Here is a 23,150-nt window from a genome sequence, read left to right as displayed (position 1 = left end):
GGCACGGAAACTCGGCAATTGTTAGTACGCATTGGAGCTTGAACATATTGCGTTTATGGTTAAGTTTTATTGAAAGTGTGTGTTACAATTGTTTTGAATGCAAATCGTTATTCGATGTGGTTCAGTGTGTTGCTTTCGGGTGCAAGGAAGTTGAAGACAAGACTTTGAAATACACATACCAGATTCCATAAATTAAACTGCTTTTTAGCTCGACTATTATATATGAAATATATATAGTGGAGCTATCCTACTCACCCCGGCGGCGTCGTGAGCGTTAGCGTGAGCGTGCAAATGTTAAAGTTTGCGTACCACACCAAATATTTCCTATGTCCCTTGATATATTGCTTTAATATTTTGCGTACTTCTTTACCAACATGACCCCAACCTATAAACAAAAGCAGACAACTGTATCAAGCATTTTTAAAAAATAATTATTGCCCTTTTTTCACTTAGAATATGCATATTATTGATAAATCTATGTTAAAGTTTGCGTACCACCTTAAATATTTTTAATCTCCCTTGACATATTGCTTTCATATTATGCATGCTTCTTTACCAGCATGACCAAATCTATAACCAGGAGCAGACAACTGTATCAAGCATTTTGTAAGAATGATGGCCCTTTTTCAATTTAGAATATGCATATTATTGATAAATCTATGTTAAAGTTTGCGTACCACCTCAAATATTTTCAATGTCCCTTGACATATTGCTTTTATATTTTGCAAACTTCTTTACCAACATGACCCCAGTCTATAAACAAGAGCAGACAACTTTTTCAAGCATTTTGTAAGAATTATGGCTCTTTTTCCATTTAGAATATGCATATTATTAAAAATCTATGTTTAAGTTTGCGTACCACCTTTAATATTTTCAATGTCCCTTGACATATTGCTTTGATATTTTGCAAACTTCTTCACCAACATGACCCCAATCTATAAACAAGAGCAGACAACTGTATCAAGCATATGGTAAGAATTATGGCCCTTCTTTGTCTTAGTAACTGAATATTTTGTTAAATTTTGTGTTTAGATCCACTTGACTTCTAAAGTATCAAAGCTATTGCTTTCAAACTTCAAATATTTTCTTACTATCATAAGGGTACTGTACCTGGCAAGTTCAATTTGACCTTGACCTTTGAATGACATTGACTCTCAAGGTCAAAAGAAAATTTTAGTTAAATTGCCATAACTTCTTTATTTATGATCAGATTATATTAATACTTAATACTTACAAAACAACACTTACCTGAATACCACAATGGATTCCACCCAAACAATACCCCATGCCCCAACCAAGAATTCCTGCACTCCCGCAAAAAAGAAATATATATTTTTTATTTTTTTATTTTTGAAAGATCGTTTAATAAATGACCCCACATTATACCCCCTCAAACCCCCCCCCCCCTACTCAACCCAAAAAGAATATTTTTTTCTTTGAAACATGGTTGAAAAAAATAAACAAATATTTATTTACTTTATTTTTGAAGGACCGTCCAAACTTCCCACCCAAGCTATTGCTATCAAACTTGTAATAAAATCTTATTAGTTTGTTTTATGTCTTTAGAAATGTTCAATAGATTGTGGAAAATATACCTGAACTATAACCTTGACCTTATTGAATAATTTGAACAATTTCCCCACGATGGCTTACGTTATACTGTAAAGCAATCGAATAGTCGAGCGCGCTGTCCTCCGACAGCTCTTATTATACTTTCTGACAGTTCGCAACGCATTTTAAATATATTAAATTGCTAGAAACATGGATTATTTTTACGCCTTTTATAATTAACAGATAAGTGTGTTTGTTTCAAAATGGTGTTATTGTTATACACCTGTATGCAGCAATAGTTTTTTGGTTAAAAAGGTTACTTGAAATCCACTCACCCATTCCATTTTATTTGAAAAAACGAACGAAAATCTTAAAACTGGTTTGTGATCAAAATATATGATAGTTCTATCGAATATGGTCAATGAGTAACGTCCACATCTCATCATGCCAATTTTCATGGCCTCAGCCGATGGCTTGAGCTTAATTTTATTTTCGCAACCGATGTCATGACCATCTAATAAGTAACCACGGACGTTGTTTTGAGCCGTTTTTCCAACCCCACTCGAATTTAAATGTTGATAAAAAAAGTTGTGTTTTCATGTGGGATGCTGTTATTTGGAATAACCAAAGAGAATTGATTAAATATTTCAATAAAATGTTGTTCATATTTATCTTTGGTCTAAATCCTGTGTAATTAGAGTTTGACAGAGAGAGTGGTGAATTTTGTTTGATTTTTGACCATATTCCAACGGATTTCTTTCAAAATAAGCAGCTAGGAAGGTAAGGATTACGTTCACAAAGTCATTCTTACTTAGGCTCTCAAAGAACACACGCAAATCTGCTCAATTCATTACGTAAAATATAAAGCATAGGGAAATACTTACACTCCGCTTTGACCCGACATGCATACAGTACCGCAGCCGATGGATGAACCACAGACGATGCGTTAGTCGATTGCACGGTGTGATATATAAACACACCAGTGTTCTATTGATGCTGCACGTATTAATAATCGTATCCAAAAAATGACCAACACATATATAAATTCAGTACAGTGTTATTTGTCTTTGTGTTGGAAAGTAAATTGTGCATGTGACCAAACGTGTCTGTATAATGATAGTCAATTAAAAGCACGGCATGTTGGGCTTTTCCAATGTAAGCGCACAATAAAATTTCTTATGATTGTGTGCAATATTTTTTGTAAGTTCACTAACAGCTAATCTTATCCAACAAGGTTCGCTACACAGTCCCCAACATAGACCTGAGAAGGGTGCCAGTAAAAAGGAGTACACTTATCTCCTTTACTGTATAAATAAACACTATTTATTATAATTGAACGGTAATGTTGTCAAATACTAAAGACAAATAATATTCCATTTAACCATTTCACAGTAAGTTTCACTATTTAATATTTTTTATTATTTTTAAACCAGGCTTTTGTAGTATTGAACGCAATACACGAGTCCCCTATCGGTTGGAAATCCAATTCCAGTTAAGGACAATATTATGCAAACTTCGTTTTAGCAATCATAAAAAAAATGGTATCTAGTGAAAAAGAAGTAAACTCGTTAAAATCCGATTGTTATGCTTGTGTATACAAAGTCTCATGATTATATGTTATGTACATGCCTTATTTCGTTTACTTGTATATTTATTAACAGTCATCTGAGATCTGACACCAACTGTTATTAATGTTAATTAACCATTTTCGTATGTTTTATAATCATTTTATATCTTCTTATCAATTCTATTAAAACGATTTCGGACGGACAGACAGACGGATGGGTGGACAGAGAAAGGTATTGGCAAACAGAAAAAGGACACGCATATAGCTTCATGTGTTGGGCAAGTTTCGTGACACAATGTTTTGTTTGTTTCGAGTACGTACAATAATAAAGTTGTATTTATATTTAAGTTACAGTTACCTATCCTTTAACTTCTCGTAGAAACCTATAAGTCTTAAGTAATTTCCAACAGGGACTTTATAAGGATACCGAGTATATTAAAAAAAACTTCAATACTTAAATTCAATACAATATCCAATATCATAAATCCCAAGACTCAGTTATATGATATGCACTTTTCTAGCTATTTCAGTTTTCGCGGACGGACAGAAATACGAAAAGAAGAACAGTAGAATATTACGATTGAGAAGAAGGCAAAAATATATATACCTGAAAATATCAACTAAGTTACTTGATAATATCGTATGAGTAATTACATAATTCGTTCTACGTATATGTAGTTAAAGATGATCATTTACTTCTGTTGAAAAAATTTTTTGCCGTGTATTAAATCGCCCTACTGTCTTCATTTCTTGCAAAGTATATTTTTTTGTTATTTTATGAGTGGACTGAAGGAAACACAGACGACTTGCCAGACAGACCTAATGGACGGATAGCAAATCTAAAGTCTCCTTCGCTGACACCAGTATGGGACTTAAAAGTCCATATTGATATTACTGTAAAGGTAGTACATCTCCCCTTAATGAATAACCCTTCTTAATACTTGATCGCCATAAGTCGATATTCTATTTTATGACAAGCACTGTTTGAACAGATTAAGTTAGTTTGATAAGGGCGTATGCCTTATCGCTAATTAAGGCATAACAATAGAGGCCTTATAATTTATTACTACCATGTAGGATACATATACTTTGTATTTAGGTTGACCGATACAATAATGATGTATACATATTTCAATCGCACTTCTGATTTTGTGCGATCATTTACAATATTATATCGAACACAATCGTGGTATTTCTTAAAATCAACCATTTATGTTTAAGCCTATAAACGTATTGAAAATAAATCGAACGATAATAGTTTATTTACTTCAATATAAGACACTGGGAATGCCATAAATACGTAATGAAGTAAGACGTTTACCTGACAGACAACATGATCCATAATTTATATCCTGACATATACAGTCCCAGCGCGAAAACGATCCACCATTGTAGCAAATATTGTTACAATCTCTGGATTCACTACTGTGGTCTACAAGACCGCACTTATTAATGCATTCGGCGAAGCTCCAATCTGTGTCACAACATAAAGATCTAGATCGTGATTGACGACCGCCGCCGCAAGATGCGCTACATGAATTCCAACTTCTCCACGATATCCATTCACATCTGTCTTTACCATCACAACCACAATATATTGGAGCAACAAATGTGCAGATGAATATAACATGAAGAACAAACCAAATGCTCCATATTATATGCATTTCAATGACAGTTTCGTAAACAAAAATAAAACTGAAAATTCTCAGTTATTGTTTTTTAAAAATACACTGTGTGTGTTTTTGTTATTAACTGTCACATATAATCAAACTGGAAATATTAAATAATGAGTTTGAATATTTCGTTTGCAGCGTTATATACTGATTGTATTATACCTTAACTTACAAGATTTAAGGCCTGAGCTAAAAAACAAACCACTCACAATCTAGTTAAATATATACCCATTGCCATACGTTGGTATATCTCGATAACTGCATTATAAATCAACGAATCAAACATCGTTAAGAAAGATAAAAACGTGTACTTCAGTTTAAGCGATAATTGATATGTTTAATGTTTTATCCAATAAGAAATGGCAAACGCAGCATGACAATACCGTCAATACAAACTTCTTCCGATTGGGACACTTAGCTATGCTTGTGTAATTCAAAATACGTTTAATATAAACAAAACATAAATATATACTTTATAACATATTTAGGTTGTGCCTAAAATGTGCACAGACGGGTTGTTTAAATAAAACCCACTTCAAATTTGCAGGTTTTTTTATGATCAATTTCTTTTCTTGAGCCTTCAATAACAATGCAGATTGTCAGGCAACACTGAGAAACCGGTAGCAGGAACCTTAAAATAACATACACGAATGTGTTTAAATATTCGGATCCATAAGGCGTATTGGCATGTTTAGAGATCGAAAACTAGACAGCTGTCCAGAACGACAAATATACCCGCTGAAACGAAAACGGAAGGTACTTGTCGTTTTGGCATGTTCGCATGTTTGCGCCATTCAAAACTGCCATCGACAAATCAGAAGCGGCAACACGAAAATGCAGTACTCTCCAAAACAACAACATGTATGTGTTTCCTTTTTGCCAATTATTTGGTCCTGGTATATCGTTCTCACATGTTAGCTGTTTAGAAGGGCGACGGTTAATGAGTTTCTTTAATGGTGAACTATTGTTCTTCACATCAACAGCATTATGCTGTGTGAATATTGGTTACCATTACTTAATTATGTAATGATTTAATTATTATTTTGTCGGCCACGATACACCTCAGTGGCAATTAATTTAACGTTTTTCTACATTTTATTGCTATATTGCAGCAATCACTCTTCATAATCTAAACAACATTATATGATATTTCCATGTATATATGGTAATACACTATATAGAAAAACGTGTTTTTTTACTTTTTTTCGCAGCATTATTGTTTCCTCCAGCTTTGACATTTACCCCTCCTAAATGTGTCGCTCTCACGTAGCAATGTTTGATAAAATAGTCGCTTATATCTATCTGCCCAATTAAGCAGTTGTTACATGTTTTGCCGTGCCGGTCGCTTATATCTATCTGCCCAATTAAGCAGTTGTTACATGTTTTGCCGTGCCGACCACCGCCACATTCTACACTGCAACTCTTCCAGGTAACACAGCCATAAGAAAACAATTAGCACTGCGCTGAATTATTTATTTATTTATTTTTATCATTTTATTATTATAGTTATCATGATACGACCGTACACCATCCGAAATGGGGTTTCATAATTCTGTACAATTTTTTAAGTGGAAAACGCATGTGCAAAAACATGTATTAACCAACTTCTATTGGACTTTAAATTGGAAAGTTTGATCAAGTTGGGAGTAAAGGATACTCAAACAAATATATAATACAATCAGTGTTGCCTTATCTACACACCAATGAATTTAAAAATAAGATTTGACGATTTCAAGTGGTATTTACCATTGATGAAGAATTATCTATCAGTTGTGAAGCTTGCATCGGATTTGATCAACCAAATTATAATGCTGCTGTAAATCTTTCAATACATTTCGGCCTAAGTGTCTTTATCTAAACTTTAATCCCTATCTATAACTGTATGGTTAGTAAGTTATTTACAATACAGGCGTTCAGTTCGTGCGATAACTTCAGGTATAATAAATTAATTATATTTTGTCTTAAAGACTTTGAAAGACGAAACCATATTTTAGTGACAATATACAGTTGATTGTACAGTGGGGTTAGGGATTTTGTTCCGGGATTAATCTCTTTAGAATCCCTAAAAAATAACCATCATTCAGCCGATTTTTAGGGATTAATCCGTTTTCACCCCGTTTCATCCGAATTCATCTGTATGAAACCTTTTCCTGCTGTGTTTAAGGAAAAATTGCGATGAATTAAGCTCTGTAAGGGATGAATTCATCGCAAGGGATGAATTCACCCCTAATAGAGATGAATTCATCGCAATTCAGCGCAAGGGATGAATTCATCTCTTAAAGGGATTAATTAATCTCTACGCAAGCGCAGTCGATGTCAGCGGGGAATGCGGATGAAAAGGCGGAGTTAATCACTGCCGTAAACGAGTAGGCGGGGCGTAGACAACTATTTTTAGATTAGGATATAATTTGGTCGGTTTTATGCATAAAACAAATTTATTAATCGTCTACCATTGCACATTAAGGTCTCATTGGCCATCGTGCAATCGTCTATTTTGATCAAACTTCTTTCTTTGGCGAACACCCGAGCAGCCGAGGTGAATTTGTCCAACTTTGGCACAAAATTAATTATTTTCCACTGAAAGGGCACATAATGTAAAACACACACGCAAATGCAATTTATGATCTGCATACAGCATAGTGTTTCATAGCCTAAAATACACGTCATTTGTAAACTCAGCAAAGAATTTGTTTGTAGTAACACCGAAGAATCGAAAACAAAACTGTGTGTGTTTTTAAAACGGTACAAGTTGGATAATACGTAATATTTGCCGTGCTGCAACAATGATTCGTGTCATTGCGGCAACCGATATTTTAGTCAAGTGATAAAGGTGACGCATCTTATCGTTATAATCTTATCTACACATGTGCCGGCATATGGTGTCAAGGCATACTAGTAAACACGGGGACATCCACATTGAAGAGGATGCGGTTGCGCCTGTATCGCAGATTTGAATTCAAAATGTTTATTGTCTTTCTCATATTATGTGTCCGTAATAAGTGAAAGCAGAATGTGTTATATGTTTACAGTTTAATCTAAAAATTATATAATTTATTTGGATTTTTTTATTATTTTTTATTCAATTTAAAACATACAATGTAAAAATGTGCATAAGCAAGAACAAAAGTGGTATAATACAACAGTAATAATGTCAAACACATATTATTTTTTTTTGCTTTGGTTGCATGTGGTGTATGCTGTTATTTTTAAATGTAACAATCAATCCTATAGATGAGTTGCGTAGAGTTAGGTGGAAGACAACTGGACTGGGTTATGAAAGTTTATGCGTTTCCATTTTTGTTCAAAAAGATATGAAGTTTATCGTTTTTGAGGGCTATTTCATTTTCAATTTTGATCTTTAGTTTTAAATAGTTTATAAAACAGTTGAGAGTAGGTATTTGTTTTTTGTATTTGAAGCTAAATATAAAATATTTCATTTATATGATAATGTGGTTTACAATGTTATTAATTTCTGGTAATTTAAAAGTATTCACACCGAAAAATTGGAAAATTTAATTAAGTAATAGATCAGTTCAGGAATACAGAGAACATAGCCGGGGAAGTTAAATATAAATAAATCATTGTTTTGTTCAACCTTTAGTGTTTTATATTTATTTCAAATTGATACTTGATTAAGAAACATAATTACAATTTTAGTTTATGGCAAAGGCAGACATGACCTGTTCCATAAAAAGTGTACCACGGCCTGACATTTGTCAAAGTTTATCTCCATGTAAATGAAGAAGTTCAGCAGATATTCAGTAGAGAAACCTGTACCGGTCTCTTTGTGTTTAAGACTAACAAAGAATGCACAACACAATTATTCTCTCTTAAATGCATTGGTGTCAACGAGCATTGTATAAAATTATCAAGCAAACCACATTACATTGAAAATTGAATTTAATTTATTTTCATAAAAAATCATGGCATATGTAATTAATTTCCATGTATTAACATGAAATCGTGCGCAGCAAGACTAGCCCGTATAAAATTGAACCTCTTATTGCTTTCTTTCGAAATAATTTCATGTCTCCGAACTAACATGCAATACGCCTGGTGTTTTATATATGCGGATTTATGCTCCGGTTTAGATACATAATTAATGAACGCCTCAATATTTTCAAAAATTAACAACGGATTAAAGTTCATCGACATCTTTTCATACATATTTGATATAAGTATTATAGAGCTGAACAAATAAATAAATTAAGCCCTGTTTTCCCGGCACACGCGCTGGACATACACCTTCAAAAAACGCTTTACCAATTCCAGTTCTTGGCACTTATATATATATATATTTATATATATATATAGATTGTAAACAATGACGGTTGAAATCCGTGCGTGGCTTATTCGGATCTGTGTTGGGGCGCGACCAAGTTAACATTTTTAAAGATCTCATTTTTTAATATTTCAACATTGTCAATGGGATAAAGTGGAGAGCCCGCTCATTCGTAAGAGATTTCTACAGGTAACATGATCTTTTTAAACAAATAAGTATTTTTTCAGTAAAGTGCAATCGCGAGTTTGAATGGTTAGATAAATGTCGGATCAGTGTGGGGACTTCATATTACAAACAAGCGGTTGCACTTTACTGAAAAATTTCTTACTTAATATAATATACTTTGATTAAAAATACTTATATACTATGTTTTTATAGATCAATGGTACTGGTGATAATTTTTCCTGATAAATTATTATATTAGCTTTCAAAAACAACCGGTGTGTAGTTGATTCGTTATAAATTGTTCGAGTTACATGGTTTACAGTATGAGAAAAAGATAAGAAGAGAGATAATGGTAATGGTTTAGCGCTAGTAATGCACGGGTTTTGTGTAAAAGATTTAGCGCGAAAGCGCACGAGTTTTTCGTTTTAGGGTATATATGATTTGCAAATATATTGAGTCCGCCATCGAGCGTGTATTTAACAGGCATAAGTAATGAAACAGGAAAACGAAATGGTGATAACACCTCCCGCCAGCCCTTAATGAAACTTTATATGTCAAAATAATCGGTTACATTACTTTTACGTTTATAATTTTGCAATTATAAAGTCGATATTAAAGCGAGATTATACGATGTTGTCAAATATTTATGAATTTATATTAAATGTGTAAACAAAGTTAAAATACATATTTTTCAATATAAAATAAAATGAAAGTTAAGAAGAACATGTGTCGAAAAATTCGAAATAAGCCAGATATTTAAATTGAAATCGAAAATGTCTGTACAGTCGAATTCGCCAGCATGTATATCAGGCATGTACGATGTGAATCTAAATTTAGTTTAACTGTTCATTTTAAATTCCTGCAACGATATCTTTTCAAACGACACACGAACACATACTCTGATCCTAATAAAAAAAACGAATGATTCGTTTATTGTAGGAAAATATTTACGAAATATCTTCGTCACAATCGGCTCGGGGCGCTAATATGTCTATGATGCATTTAATGAAATTCGTCTTCAATGTATATTTTTCCTTGCCTATTTTGTGTTATTGTAACATATTTTTATCAATATATTACAATTTAACGCATATAAAAATCGTATTTGCAGTTAAAAGGTGTGATGATGATCAACGATTGATAAATAAACAAAGGTTAGTGTTATTGTGTATTCACGCCCGGTGACGAGATTTCAATTATCTTATCGTGATAATCTTATCAACAGACGCGTAGACATGTGGTGTCACGGACATAAACACAATTAATCCACATTGGGGACATGGTCTCTCTTGAAGAGTATTGTATTCAAAATGTGTATTGTCTTGCTAATATTATTTGTACGTAATAAACGAAATTAAAATCAATATATTTATTTCCTGTTTTATAGTTTATTCTAAAATTAACACTTTATTTGGAAAATTTAATACAGAAATATCACAGTTTAGGAAATAGAGATAACATCACCAGAACAGTTTAATATAAATTATTTTATTTTCGGCCATAGCTTTTAATATTACATCGAAATGTTTCAACATAAAATGTTAATTTAGAAATAGTTAAGTTTTAGGCAAACGCGAATATGTACTTTTCAATAAAAAAACATGCATCGATAATGAATATCTCCGAGACTGTTTACGTTAAAATAAATAAAAACATCTTAGTCTTGTACATTTTATATTACCTTAAAAATGATATATACATCAGAAGTGTTTATATGCTTTTAAATAGTCTAACTCGGCCGATAATCTCTCAAAGTATCGTTATGTAACACCCGCAAACATGTTATCGTTAAAGTTATAGACTGTATATTTTGAGATCACTTTTATACTTATTCTTAGTTCATTATTTCCAGAAAAAAAAAATTAAGTTTACGGCGATTGAAAGGTGTACTTGTAAAAAAGCTAACTCGGCCTAAAATACCATTATTACGTTTCATTACTTAATATTGGTTCAGAGACTCATTTGTGTTCAAATCTATTATGTTTTATTTTAAAATCACGTTTAATTTATCAACGCTGCTATAAATATCGAAACTTGTTCATGTTTAAAATGTTTTCAGTTCTATTGAGAGAAGTAATGAAATGTTGTGTATTGGAATCAAACGGACAGACACGCTGCAGTAGCGAATGATAACGCCAGATAACAGAGTGAGACTTGCGGCTGCTCGATTGATGTCACGTGATATTGATTTCGTTTTTGTTGCGCGAATTCCAGATACTTTCCATTGGTCCGAATGGATGTTTCTAATCTGTGTTTATTTATAGATCGTTGCTTTAATACATTAAAGTACTGCGCATGCGTAGGGCTGAAAAGGCGGAGTTATTAGCGCGAGTTACAGCTCGCGATACTTACTCCGCCTTTTCAGCCTTAATCATGCGCAGTCCTACTAAAATCTCACATTCTTAACTACGCCTTTTAACCCGTACGCATGCGCAGAATGCTAGCATCCCTATTCAGCCCTAACCATCGCAAATAATCCGTTTCAACCCAAAAAAATCCCTAAAAAAACCCAGAATGGATTGTTAGAGATTAATCCCCAACAATATTCATCCCTAAGCAACCACTTATTTGCGGAACAAAATCCCTAACCCCACTGTAACACGTTCACATTATTGTTACTTGAAAACATTTGTCCGACGTCTTCCGCAATACCTCTAAATGCGTATTTAGTGGTTTTTTTGTAATTACAGGCTGTCGCGTAATCGTTCATTGTTCATGGACGACACATAGTTACTAACAATGTCCATCACTCTTTAATAAATTTATTTATCTCTACGGGTTATTACGTCACACAACCCTCCCCCTTAATTTGATTTTTCTGTATTTTATGATACAGAAAAACCTTTTAAGAATTCAGCTATGGAATTATATGAAAACATTATTCATATTAATACATACGATGAAAGAATTGAAACATGAAGACATGAAAACATCAGTGACCAAAACATATATATGATGAAAATCTGCACATGATTAATTAAATTCTAACGAGTGTTTCTGCTGAAATAATAAAATGCTGCAATATGTAAATAATGAATGTCAATCACAATGAAGTGGAATGCGTCACTGATTTGGAAAATCCATTATGAATAGTGTTTATTTTTGACATCTTGTTGGAGTCGATGTGGCGTAATGGTGAAGAGATGAGACGTCCTGTTGGAGAGTATGTGACATCTGGTTGTAGATGGGAACATCCAGTCGATTGAAGACGGCGGCTTCCGATTGAAGACGAAGATTGTCGGTCGGATAAGCTGTTGATCTTTGGCTGTCGCACGATTTAGGATACTTCAAACATGTAGTATTTAATTAGATATAGTTCTAAAGAATGTCTGCGTTCATGACTGTAGCATCAATGTAATTGTTTATGAACACGTAATTGAGGTAACACACATACATATAAGTTTGTAGATAATAAAACTTTCATCTAATATAAGTACGCGCGATTGTTCATCATTAAGTCCATTCGTATCAACGTATCTTTAAGAATCACTTTCGACGACGCGTGAAATGTCCATTAAGCAGTCCACTAAGTGTATGGTACTGATGCTGGTTAACAATTTGGATCAATGTCGACAATGTTGAATGCAAGTTGAAGTCGTCTTTTGCGTCATCTTATCCTCGACGGATACATCGTCGTCGAAGAAATCTGTATGTCGATGACATATTCTTCTTCTGTGTCGGGGCGTTAAGATCTGATCACGATTTCAAATGCGTGATGAACGCATGATGCTGCAGGCAAACCACGCCGACGATGTCAGGAGCGCTGTTTTTCTCCTTAACTTGTATCGCATTGGCAAATCTTATAGGGTCAATTACATGAAACGATAAACCGGCCTTCTATTTACATATTTATAGTAAATGGAATTTGCTGTATTAGCACACAGATTACTTATCACACCTATTATAAGATATACCCAAACAAAATAAATGTGCTAGAGAAACGCTATTCTCATGACGCAAATTTATTGTGTTATACTTAAATTATACGCATTTCTCTATTCAATAAAATGCATTGTGTTTTATTATTCTTTTATTTAATTACAGAACAAAAAATTACTAAAAAATCACTTGTCTTAATGAAGCCATTCTTATAAAGAAACGAAAAATAACAAACTACGTATATGATCAGTATCAAAAATTTAATGATTTGTAGCAATATATTTGTATCTTTTACATTATACTAATAAAAGGTACAGTGCTTAGCTTTTAAGGATATTTACAAACTGTATTAAAATGTTGCCTATGCCTAAAATGGTGTTTTCTTGAGCGCTGTAGTGCATAAGCTATCGTTAGGTAATGTTATTGTCAAGTATGTTATAATAAGCCGATCTGATACGCATATATTTGTATAATGTCTTATGTGCAAACGTACAAAAGCGTAGGTCAATAGGATTAGGTCGATATACGATAAAGGTATTTACCGTCCTTTGCGACAGGTGTGACCTTTCTCGTCATGTTTGTACCTGATCGAGATACAAACACAGTGTTATCACGCTTCAGAGCTATTCGCTATTGAGCACGGGTGATTGGCATTTTATTCGTATACTAAAATATGACATTTTCATTTCATTCTAAACCCGGAAATCAATGCTAATGACGATACATCATCAAAATCGGACGATAACGTCCTCTATAATCCTCTATTTACATAGTTAATACATATACATTCAAATCATATTCGCTATATACACAAATTTTGAGGTCTTTAAGTCTCGACATCTATATTGCTTTGATTTGTGGTCCATTTACATGTGTTCAGCCATTGTCTGAAGGCACGTGAAAATTGCTTTCTTCATGGCGTTATTCGAACGTGAAGTCTTTTTTGACAATTTTCGTTTTTTGTGTTTTAACGCTACCGCGTCAATTTGCATCTGATCATCTGAAGAATCATTTTCAAATCTACGTACATGTGAGTTTTGTGAATTACTGTTATCGTAATGCATCGTATCTGATTCACTTGAGCTTGACTGTATGTCCGCGAATTGTTTGTTTCTCAAATGTTTTTGCAATTCGGCAAGCGGAATATTATATTCGTCATCCGTATTATCCCTAATCTGTCGGGTCTGTTGAGTAATACTAGGTAACCCATGTACTGACGTATTTGAATCGTTATCAAAAGATGATGTGTCTTCTGCAAAGGCTAAATTTGCCTGCTAATCGGCCGCGCTAAAGGCTGATCTATCACTCGCCATTGATCGATATTAGCGTGCCTAATCTGGTTAGCGTGAACTTTAATAGTTGAGTTGTATAATTGATTCTTTATTACGTATGTCAACGGTGATCTTTGTTCTATTATACGATAATATGGTCTCCATTTACTGTCTAATTTATTTGTTCGTTGAAAGTTTTTGTAGTAAACGGGGTCATTGATTTCGAATTTAATATCTTTTGTATTTTTATTCGCATAATCAGCTTGTCTACGTTTCGATTTTTGAATTTGGGCACATACCTTTTTAAATGATTTGTGTTGTTCTTCTAATATTATCTTATGATTATCTTCACCGTGATATTTACGTCTAGGCTTTAACAAGTTGTCTATTGGAAGAATAGGGTCTCTATTAAAAAGTAAGAAGAACGGTGTGTGTTTCGAAGTCTCGGATGTACTAATTCTCATTTCCGCTAAAGACATGTTTAAATGTAAGTCCCATTGTTGCACATTTTCTTGAACACGTTTTGATAGTATATTGTTCATGGTTGAGTGAGAGCGTTCGTTCATGCCATTAGCCTCGGGGTGATATATTGTTGTCTTTACGTGGTAAATGTTCGTTGATTTTAATGTTTCAGTGAATTCCGTACTAGTGAATTCTTTACCGTTATCAGTTATAACTCGTACAGGACAGGAATGACGGCAATAAATTTCATTCATTAACAGGTGTATTACGCTATCAGAAGATTTATCTGGTGATGGGAATGCCTCTATGTATCCTGAGTATTGATCTACGAAACATATTATATATCTATTTCCGGAAAGCGTTTTCGGATATGGCCCGCATATATCTATGGAAACAACTGAGAACGGAAATGGCGGTATTGAGTTATCTGACGATATGGGAGCTTTAATTGCTTTTAAGTTTCTACTTTGACATATAATGCACTTAGATACATAATCATTTAATTCTTTGAACATTTTAGGCCAGTAATTTTTCTCTTTCATTGTATGAAATAGCCTCTGAGATCCCGGATGACCGTTTTCATCATGATATTGCTTGACAACTGAACCAGTCAGGTGTTTAGGTACAAAAAGCCTGAGAGTAGGTTCCTCATCTACGCTTGATATTTAGTACAGTATTTCATCAACCATAATATATCTATCATCTTCATTTTTGTTTTGTTTCCCTAATCTTAATCTCGTTTTAATCTCAGATATATGAGGGTCTTTTTCTTGTTCTATTTGCATATTAAGCCCTGATATGCTATCATTCGACGCTGTGTCGTCCGCTGGGAGTGGTTGCGGGGTAATAATATTATCAATTATTTGTCTGTGGTCAATGTCTTTAGTGTCGATTACATTAATTTCGCGTGTTTGATCTTGTTTATTTATTTCTGAATTAATCGTAAAATGTTTATCGTTAATATCTAATTCTATTTCTGTTTGATCGCGTTGATTATTTTTTATTCTGGTGTTTGGAGGTCGGCTTAGAAAGTCGGCAATTATATTCTTTTTCCCCGACATATATTCAATTTTACAGTTGTAACCCGCTATACTTAAGGCCCATAATTTTCTTGTTTTGCATCGGACTCTCGAGCAAGTACTTAAGCGGCTTATGATTTGTTCTGATAACAAATTCAGCATTGTGTAAATAATGGTGTAATTTACTTAGACTGTAAAATATGCTGTAACATTCTTTTTCAATGGTACTATAATTGCATTGCGTGGGGCTTAATCTGTGCGATATGAAAAATATCGGCTTTTCGCCCACATAATCCCCGGTTTTGTCAATTTTGCATTTTTGAGTTAATCAGGCGTCTATACATTTATCAGATGCATCAGTATACAGTATATAACCTTTTTTTTGGATCAGGGTATGAGAATAAGAGATTTGCGTAAATGAGTCTTTTAATTATATGAAACTATCTTCACATTGTTTTGACCATGTAAATGGGACATTCTTTCTCGTGAGATTAATAAGAGGCTCGAGAACTTCCGAATACAAATGTGCTATAAAACAAAATCTCCTATAAAATCCCGCCGCACCCAAGACAGATCGTACATCGCGCACGCACTTTGGCCTAGGGAATAGTCGGATCGCTTCCACTTTTAATGGATCCGGCCATATACCGTTTTGATCTATGATGAAGCTTAGGTATCTAGTCTCTTTTTGTAAGAATTGACATTTTGATAGTTTAAGCTTTAGGTTATGTTTACTGAGACTCTGTAGTACTGTATTTACGTGCGCTAAGTGAGATTGCAAGTCAGGTGAGAATATTAGGATATCGTCTAGGTACGCTACAGCAAAGTCCTCACAACCCTTGAGTACTTTATTAGCCAATTCTTTAAATATGGCAACAGCACTACAGGCACCGAATGGCATCACGTTAAAGTGAAATAGACCCTTTAATCCCGAAGCAAAAGCTGTTTTTTCTCTGTCCTCTTCCTTTATAGGTATTTGCCAATATCCCGATATCAAATCTGAACTGGTGAAATATTTACTTTTACCTAATAACGCCAATATATCATCTATTAGTGGTAATGGATAGGCAATTGGTTTTGTAATTTTGTTAAGCTTTCTGAAATCAACGCAAAACCTGTTCTCGTCTTTATTATCTTTGTTTGAATCATGTGTATTTTTCTTTTTGTCTACTAAAAGTATAGGAAAACTCCACGGACTTCTTGATGGACTTATTATGTTTGCAGCTAGCATTTCGTCAATTGCTTTATCTATGAATACCTTATTGTTTAATGGTGTTCGATACGGCTTCAATTTAATGGGCGGATGATTCCCTGTATTTATGGTAAATTCTATTGATGAAGTTTGAGTTAACTCTAAATAATTTCTTGCAAAGAGAGTTCTGTGCTTTAATAGTACTGGGAAAATATTTTCTTTTTGATCTTCGGCTACATGTAAATCTGACAAAATTTCATCTTTAGATAAGCCTGATTTCGGCTGATTATTTTTGATAACTTCTTGTACCAAACATATTTCATTATCATTTACCGCTTTTATTCGCCCTATGGCACAGTGACGTCTAAGTCTTATCGTTTTTTGTGTATTGTTTATAATTAAAATAGGAAATTGTCAATCACGCGTTGTCTTGACGACTGAATTAACAATTGTTAAACCAGGTTCATTATCAAAGAAAGAATTGCTTATTCCATTGAATTCATAATTTTTATTTGAACGTATACAGTTTCTTTTCGCTTGAGCAAAGAGTCTATAGTCAGTTTGTGGTTTTAAAACAGTATGCCTAGTTAATCTTGCTGTCGTTGAAAGGTGTACATCTTCCCCTAGAGGTACATAACATTTATCAATTCTCAAACATCCTAAATCAAAGTACAAACGGACACCATTATCTTGTAAAAAGTCTCTTCCTAAGATAACATTTCTATTGATGTTACTTACTAAAAAAAACATGTGCTCTTTATATTTGCTCCCTATTTTAAATCTCAATTTAACACTACCGTGGACATGTTATGAATTTCCATTTACCGACTTTAGATTAACGTCTTTAATTATCAGTGCTGATTTTTGTTTTAACATATCATAAGTACGTTTGTTTATCAAAGATACCTCTGCTCCACTATCAATCAGCTCCTAAATTGAAAACCACCTGTTGAAATAACACAAGAATTTTGACTACCACACAAAGCTATATTATATGTCTCGACTTACTTATTCTTACCATAGACCCATTTTTGGTAAGAATTTCCTAGTTTTTTCCATTAATGTACGTTTTTCTTTAAGTACATTCCCTACTAAAGTGTCCTATTTTACCACAATTCCAACAATCAATTTTATCTTTCCAATTTGTGTCATATGCGTTTTTGCGCCCGAAATCGTTTTGTCCTATCGTATGACCGTTTCGTCCTATCGTATATGCACTTATCTCGCGTTGCCTACGGCGACAGTTTTCAATAGAATGACCGGTTTTCTTACAATATGTGCAAACAATAGATGACCTAATATAATCGATATCTGTCTACATATTATCGGTCGTAATGTTATCAAGTCCATTTACCTGCGATCGTAACTCAAATCTAGCCCTGATACTTTGTTCCTGTATTGCGCTTTTAACAGCAGATGATAGCGTTACATGATTTTCGCGCATTAATTTAAGTCTCAAATAATCGTGCGATAATCCGTCGATAAACATTTCTACTAATTGTTTTCCTATATAGTCTAAATTTCCTTCAATATTTTCGTATGCATCAGTCGCAAGAGATAAAAGTCGTTCAGCGTATATTTGAACATTCTCGTCGGTCTTTTGTTTAGCCGACTTTAATAATGAGAAAGCATATTGTGGGTCTTGATTTTCCGCAAATCTTAAGTTAAGCTGTTCTTTTATATATGTCCATGTCCCTGTCGGATCATCAGTCAAAAAGCGATGTATGTAGTCACTAACAAGCCCTTTACTAGATTGGTAAGCAACGAATTTTAATTTATTCTCATCTAAATTGGTAAGCGTTCCATATTGTTCTACATTTTTATTCCAATTTTTAAATTCTTTTGATTTTGCATCATAATTGTACAACCTGTGAAATAGTCTGAGTGCTTATGGCCGTTTTAACATCTTTAATTTGTTCATTTAAATTTTGAAAAAATTGAGGGATTATTTGATTTGCCATTTTGATACAAGCGTTAGGAAATAAAACAGTCACTCACCGGAAGTTGCAGAATAGGTACGGTCTGGTGTCGTTGTTCCGGCTCACGGTCGTTGTTACTGGTTAAAGAAGTTGCAGAAACAGTGGTCCTTCGCGTTGTGGTTCATGGCTTCGCAATCGTTAGTGTCACTTAGTTCAAATATCACTGGTACACGGTCACCATTTAATATACTGTGTCGCGTAATCGTTCATTGTTCATGGACGACACATAGTTACTAACAATGTTCATCAATCTTTAATTAATTTATTTATCTCTACGGGTTATTACATCACAAGGCTAACATACAATTATAACACATAATGAATCCTGTTAACTCATTCATGCGTCGGGTCTTTAAAAAAAAGATTATTAATTTGCAATTCAAAATAAAACAGGTTTACATTCGTAATAAACAAGTATTACCGACTCAGCGCTTAAAATATCACTCAAATTTAAAAAAACTTGCCTGGTATAATGTCAGCGATCTAGCTTTTGTTTTTAGAGGTCCAGGTATCGAACCAATAACAAAAAAAAATATTTTTTTAATACCTTATGATAAAATATGACATTTCAGCAGTGAAATAACAGCAGTAAAAATAAACAAATTGTTCTTTTCACCGGTGAAAATAACAAATTTTCGGTACTACTTTTTCTAATTTTAGGTTATCATATCAAGATTTACTTAAGATTTTTTTTATTTTTTTTATGATCACGAGTGAATTAAACTCGGTATTCCACCGAAACCAACACATTTTCTTTTATTTTATGCTTTTTTTCACCGTTTATTTAAGAGGATGATGCAAACACTTATGACGTCATTATTGAAATGTACTGAGGCACGCCACGGGAGAAAGGGTAACTTTTCAGTGAAAGGGAAACGGCTATTAATTTTTTCCTTAAAAAAGGGGCATACAAGAAACAGAACGTTTGTTCATTTCAGTGTTATTTCGTTTGTTATTTCACTCGTGATCATAGAAAAAAAATATTTTCGTGAAAAAAACCCACCTGTGTTTAATTGGAACTGTTTAAATAAAGTAAAAAGGCAAAAAAGGGTACCTGTTTGTGGCGCTCTCAGATTCTAAGATATTGGTTGATATCAAAGTCAGTATACAGGTAATAAATTTACAGGTGGTGTGTATTATCATCAATATAATACTCGTTCATCGACAAATTACGAAAATTTGAATAACTCAGCTGTCATAACAAATGTTCAACTATTCAAGTTTATGCATGCTGTTTACATTGTAAGGAGTAAAACTGAAGAGACACTTATACAATTATTTAACACCGTCTTGTTATCTTTAAATGTTTTAAACAGTAAAATAATATTTTCACAAAAGCAAACAAATAACACTACGAACATGACCAGTGAATGTTACCTTTACAAAACCTAATTTCCTTACCATGTTTATTTGATGTTCTTTTTAGAAGTGCTACTTCGTTACAAACAATGTGTTACTTGCTTTACATAAAAAAGTTCATATTTTATCCAACAATGTAAATATTGATACGTGGCTGGGCTTCGATTTTACTTCAGAGCGGCGTAAATATTACCTTTGCATCCTCCATTATATACTCCTGAATAGTGCGGATCTTCACACTGTGTGCACATGATGCCTTCAGGCGACCCACCACACTGCTGTTGTCCAATACAGTGTTGGATGTAGATTTGTTGGCATGCTGTGATCACAAGAATAAATACATGATATATAATGCGTGACCAAAACAGTAATGCATGTTTTTATTGTTAACCCTTTTCTACCAGTAACTACCATACATGTCACTGAAATAATTGTTGCAAAATAACGTAAAACATGCTAAACATGTAAACTTTTTTCATACAAGTAACTTTCTTCAATGTGACCATTAAAACACCCGCGTTTAGGTATAACATTTAAATTACGTTTGCGTAAAAATAATCAACGTGTAAAAATGTGTGCTGTATAAACATGTATTTATTTATCTAAAAAATATTATTGAGGTAGTGTATCCATACAAACAGTTGTTTCATAATTAAATTAGTTTACTTTTTAAACGTCTTCTGCAACGTTTTACTTTTTTTATGAACTTTAACTATCAAATATACACGTTGTTAAAATTAGGCTGAAACCGGTTTGCTATCTGTATATAAGTTATTTTACCACTGGATTTTAAACGGAATGTTACTGTTTGATTGGGCGAATATGTTTGACCTTGGCATTGTAAACTCAATGAACAATGGGAAATCCCAAACATGAAATCATAAGTAACGGTATATTTGAAAATACGCATTTAAATTATCATTTCAACAAAAAGGCCTTTCTCGGAACCAATATACATTCTGCATAGTGTATGCAAACATCAAGCATGAAATTCAAAATTTACTTTAGTAGTTAAAAAATCACTTATTTTTAATGTGTTACATATGAAAGGGGCCTTTTCATGGTTTTGGTAAATTGACAAAATAAAACAAAATCTTTTCAGATTCGCATTTTGTTGTTGTAGTCATCAATTAAGTACCATTATTATTACGTATTAAAATTAAGTTTTTGTTTACTCTCCACATAAATCCCCAATACTACATAAACCATTAGAATGAGAACATGCGTTCATGCATACAACATTGGCAATATAAATATCGTTTGAATAAAGATAGATTCTTGTATATTCCGGGACATTCCCGTATTTCAAGAAAACGTCCCTCTTACACAAACTGTCCATGACTCGTTATAATCAAACATAATAATAATAATATTCAGTTAATTTAAGTAAACTATAATAATTATTTTTACAAATAGAAAATAGTTACTGTTTTTCCACAAATGGAAACAATTCAAAATTAAACCTCAGCATATTAAGCATCGATTACAATAATATAATAAATGTGCATCGAAATGAAAATATTCATAAACTGATTTACAATCAATAAGAAGAAGAAAAAAAAAGATTATCCTTCCAGCGTGTTTCTTTTTGCCAAACTTGAATCCAGATTTTTATATCGTTGCATAGAAAGATATTCAAAAGATATTCTCCAGAACGTTACGAAGTACATGGGTCATACATTCTGTTTTTCTCATATTTCATGAACCGGTTCATTTATCCTACTTGTTTTACAGCCAGCGATCAATATAATAGTAGGTTAACCTGTAATCCTAAAAAAGGGCTTATTTCCAATTAGAAACATGAGTTTTGCAGTAAAATGATGTACGGGACTGTGCCTTAAGTGCCCATATAGACTTGAATACATTCTACACTAAATGACGATATACGCGGACATTGAAAACTAACGCGTGAGTTTACTACGAGTACAATACTTTAAATCAAGCAGTTTTATTGTATTTACTTGCTATGCACTATTGAATATATTATTTACTTTCACAACATCTTCCTGTCCTCCATCCCGTGCAATGGCATCCGCCGGCATACCAGCCACCATTGTAACAATGGTTATTGCAGGGCTCACAAAATCTCTTACTCAATCCCAAGGCACATGAATAACACGTATGACAATGTTGTCCTCCCCCACAACTTTGGCTGCAAGTATCCCAATCATCACAGTCTCCGTAGGTGTTCCATGTACAACATTGCACTGTAATTGAAAATAAAAAATTGGACTGCTTTATAGCATAAACTAAGTTGCACAAACTACTTAGATAATACATTATAACGTATATGTAGTGTTATTATTTGCATTATTTACCTGTTACGGTTATGAGAAACACAATGGCTAGTATATCTGAAATGTTTAATAAAGCCATTGCTATGAGCTGAAAATATAATGCATTTCCATCAACTATTTCAACCATGTGAGAGAATGACTGGGTCTGAAATCGTTTTATACCTAAGCGTTTGAATTTAAGATAAACATATGAAAATTTGAGATAAGCATAGGAATTTTCGAGTTCTGATATCTGATAAACATACTCATAAACAACTCCATTATGTCGGAGTGTCATAGTGTCCATGACGAGGCATAAAAAGAAATATCTTCATTAATCTATTATATATATATATATATATATATATTCAGTAAATTATAATTCAATACTTTTATGAAGTGTGATAACAAAAAGGTATTTTGCAAGCTTTTGGTCGTACTTTTGCGTTTTTAAACAATCTATACATGTGAGGCA

The 23,150-nt window shown here is 33.3% G+C and overlaps 1 protein-coding gene and 1 long non-coding RNA gene across 2 annotated transcripts in view; one reads left to right on the top strand and one right to left on the bottom strand.

Moving 5' to 3' along the window:
• Positions 1 to 22,810, bottom strand: part of LOC127838183 (uncharacterized) — a 29,752-nt gene extending 6,942 nt beyond the window's left edge. Inside the window, exons 1-3 of the mRNA XM_052365774.1 lie at positions 22,718 to 22,810; positions 22,391 to 22,606; positions 20,593 to 20,718 (exon numbers count right to left, since the gene is read on the bottom strand). Of these exons, the coding sequence (XP_052221734.1) occupies positions 20,593 to 20,718; positions 22,391 to 22,606; positions 22,718 to 22,775 (400 nt within the window). The 5' untranslated portion in view covers positions 22,776 to 22,810. The remainder of the gene's footprint in view (positions 1 to 20,592; positions 20,719 to 22,390; positions 22,607 to 22,717) is intronic.
• LOC127838190 (uncharacterized) overlaps positions 1 to 23,150 on the top strand; it is a 451,449-nt gene that overhangs the window by 305,322 nt on the left and 122,977 nt on the right. The gene's annotated exons all lie outside the window — the stretch shown is intronic.

The sequence above is a fragment of the Dreissena polymorpha genome, chromosome 7 (genome assembly GCF_020536995.1).
Source record: "Dreissena polymorpha isolate Duluth1 chromosome 7, UMN_Dpol_1.0, whole genome shotgun sequence".
Taxonomy (NCBI): Eukaryota; Metazoa; Mollusca; class Bivalvia; order Myida; family Dreissenidae; genus Dreissena; species Dreissena polymorpha.
Note: the sequence above shows the minus strand (reverse complement) of the source record. Positions and strands in the feature narration are given on the sequence as shown.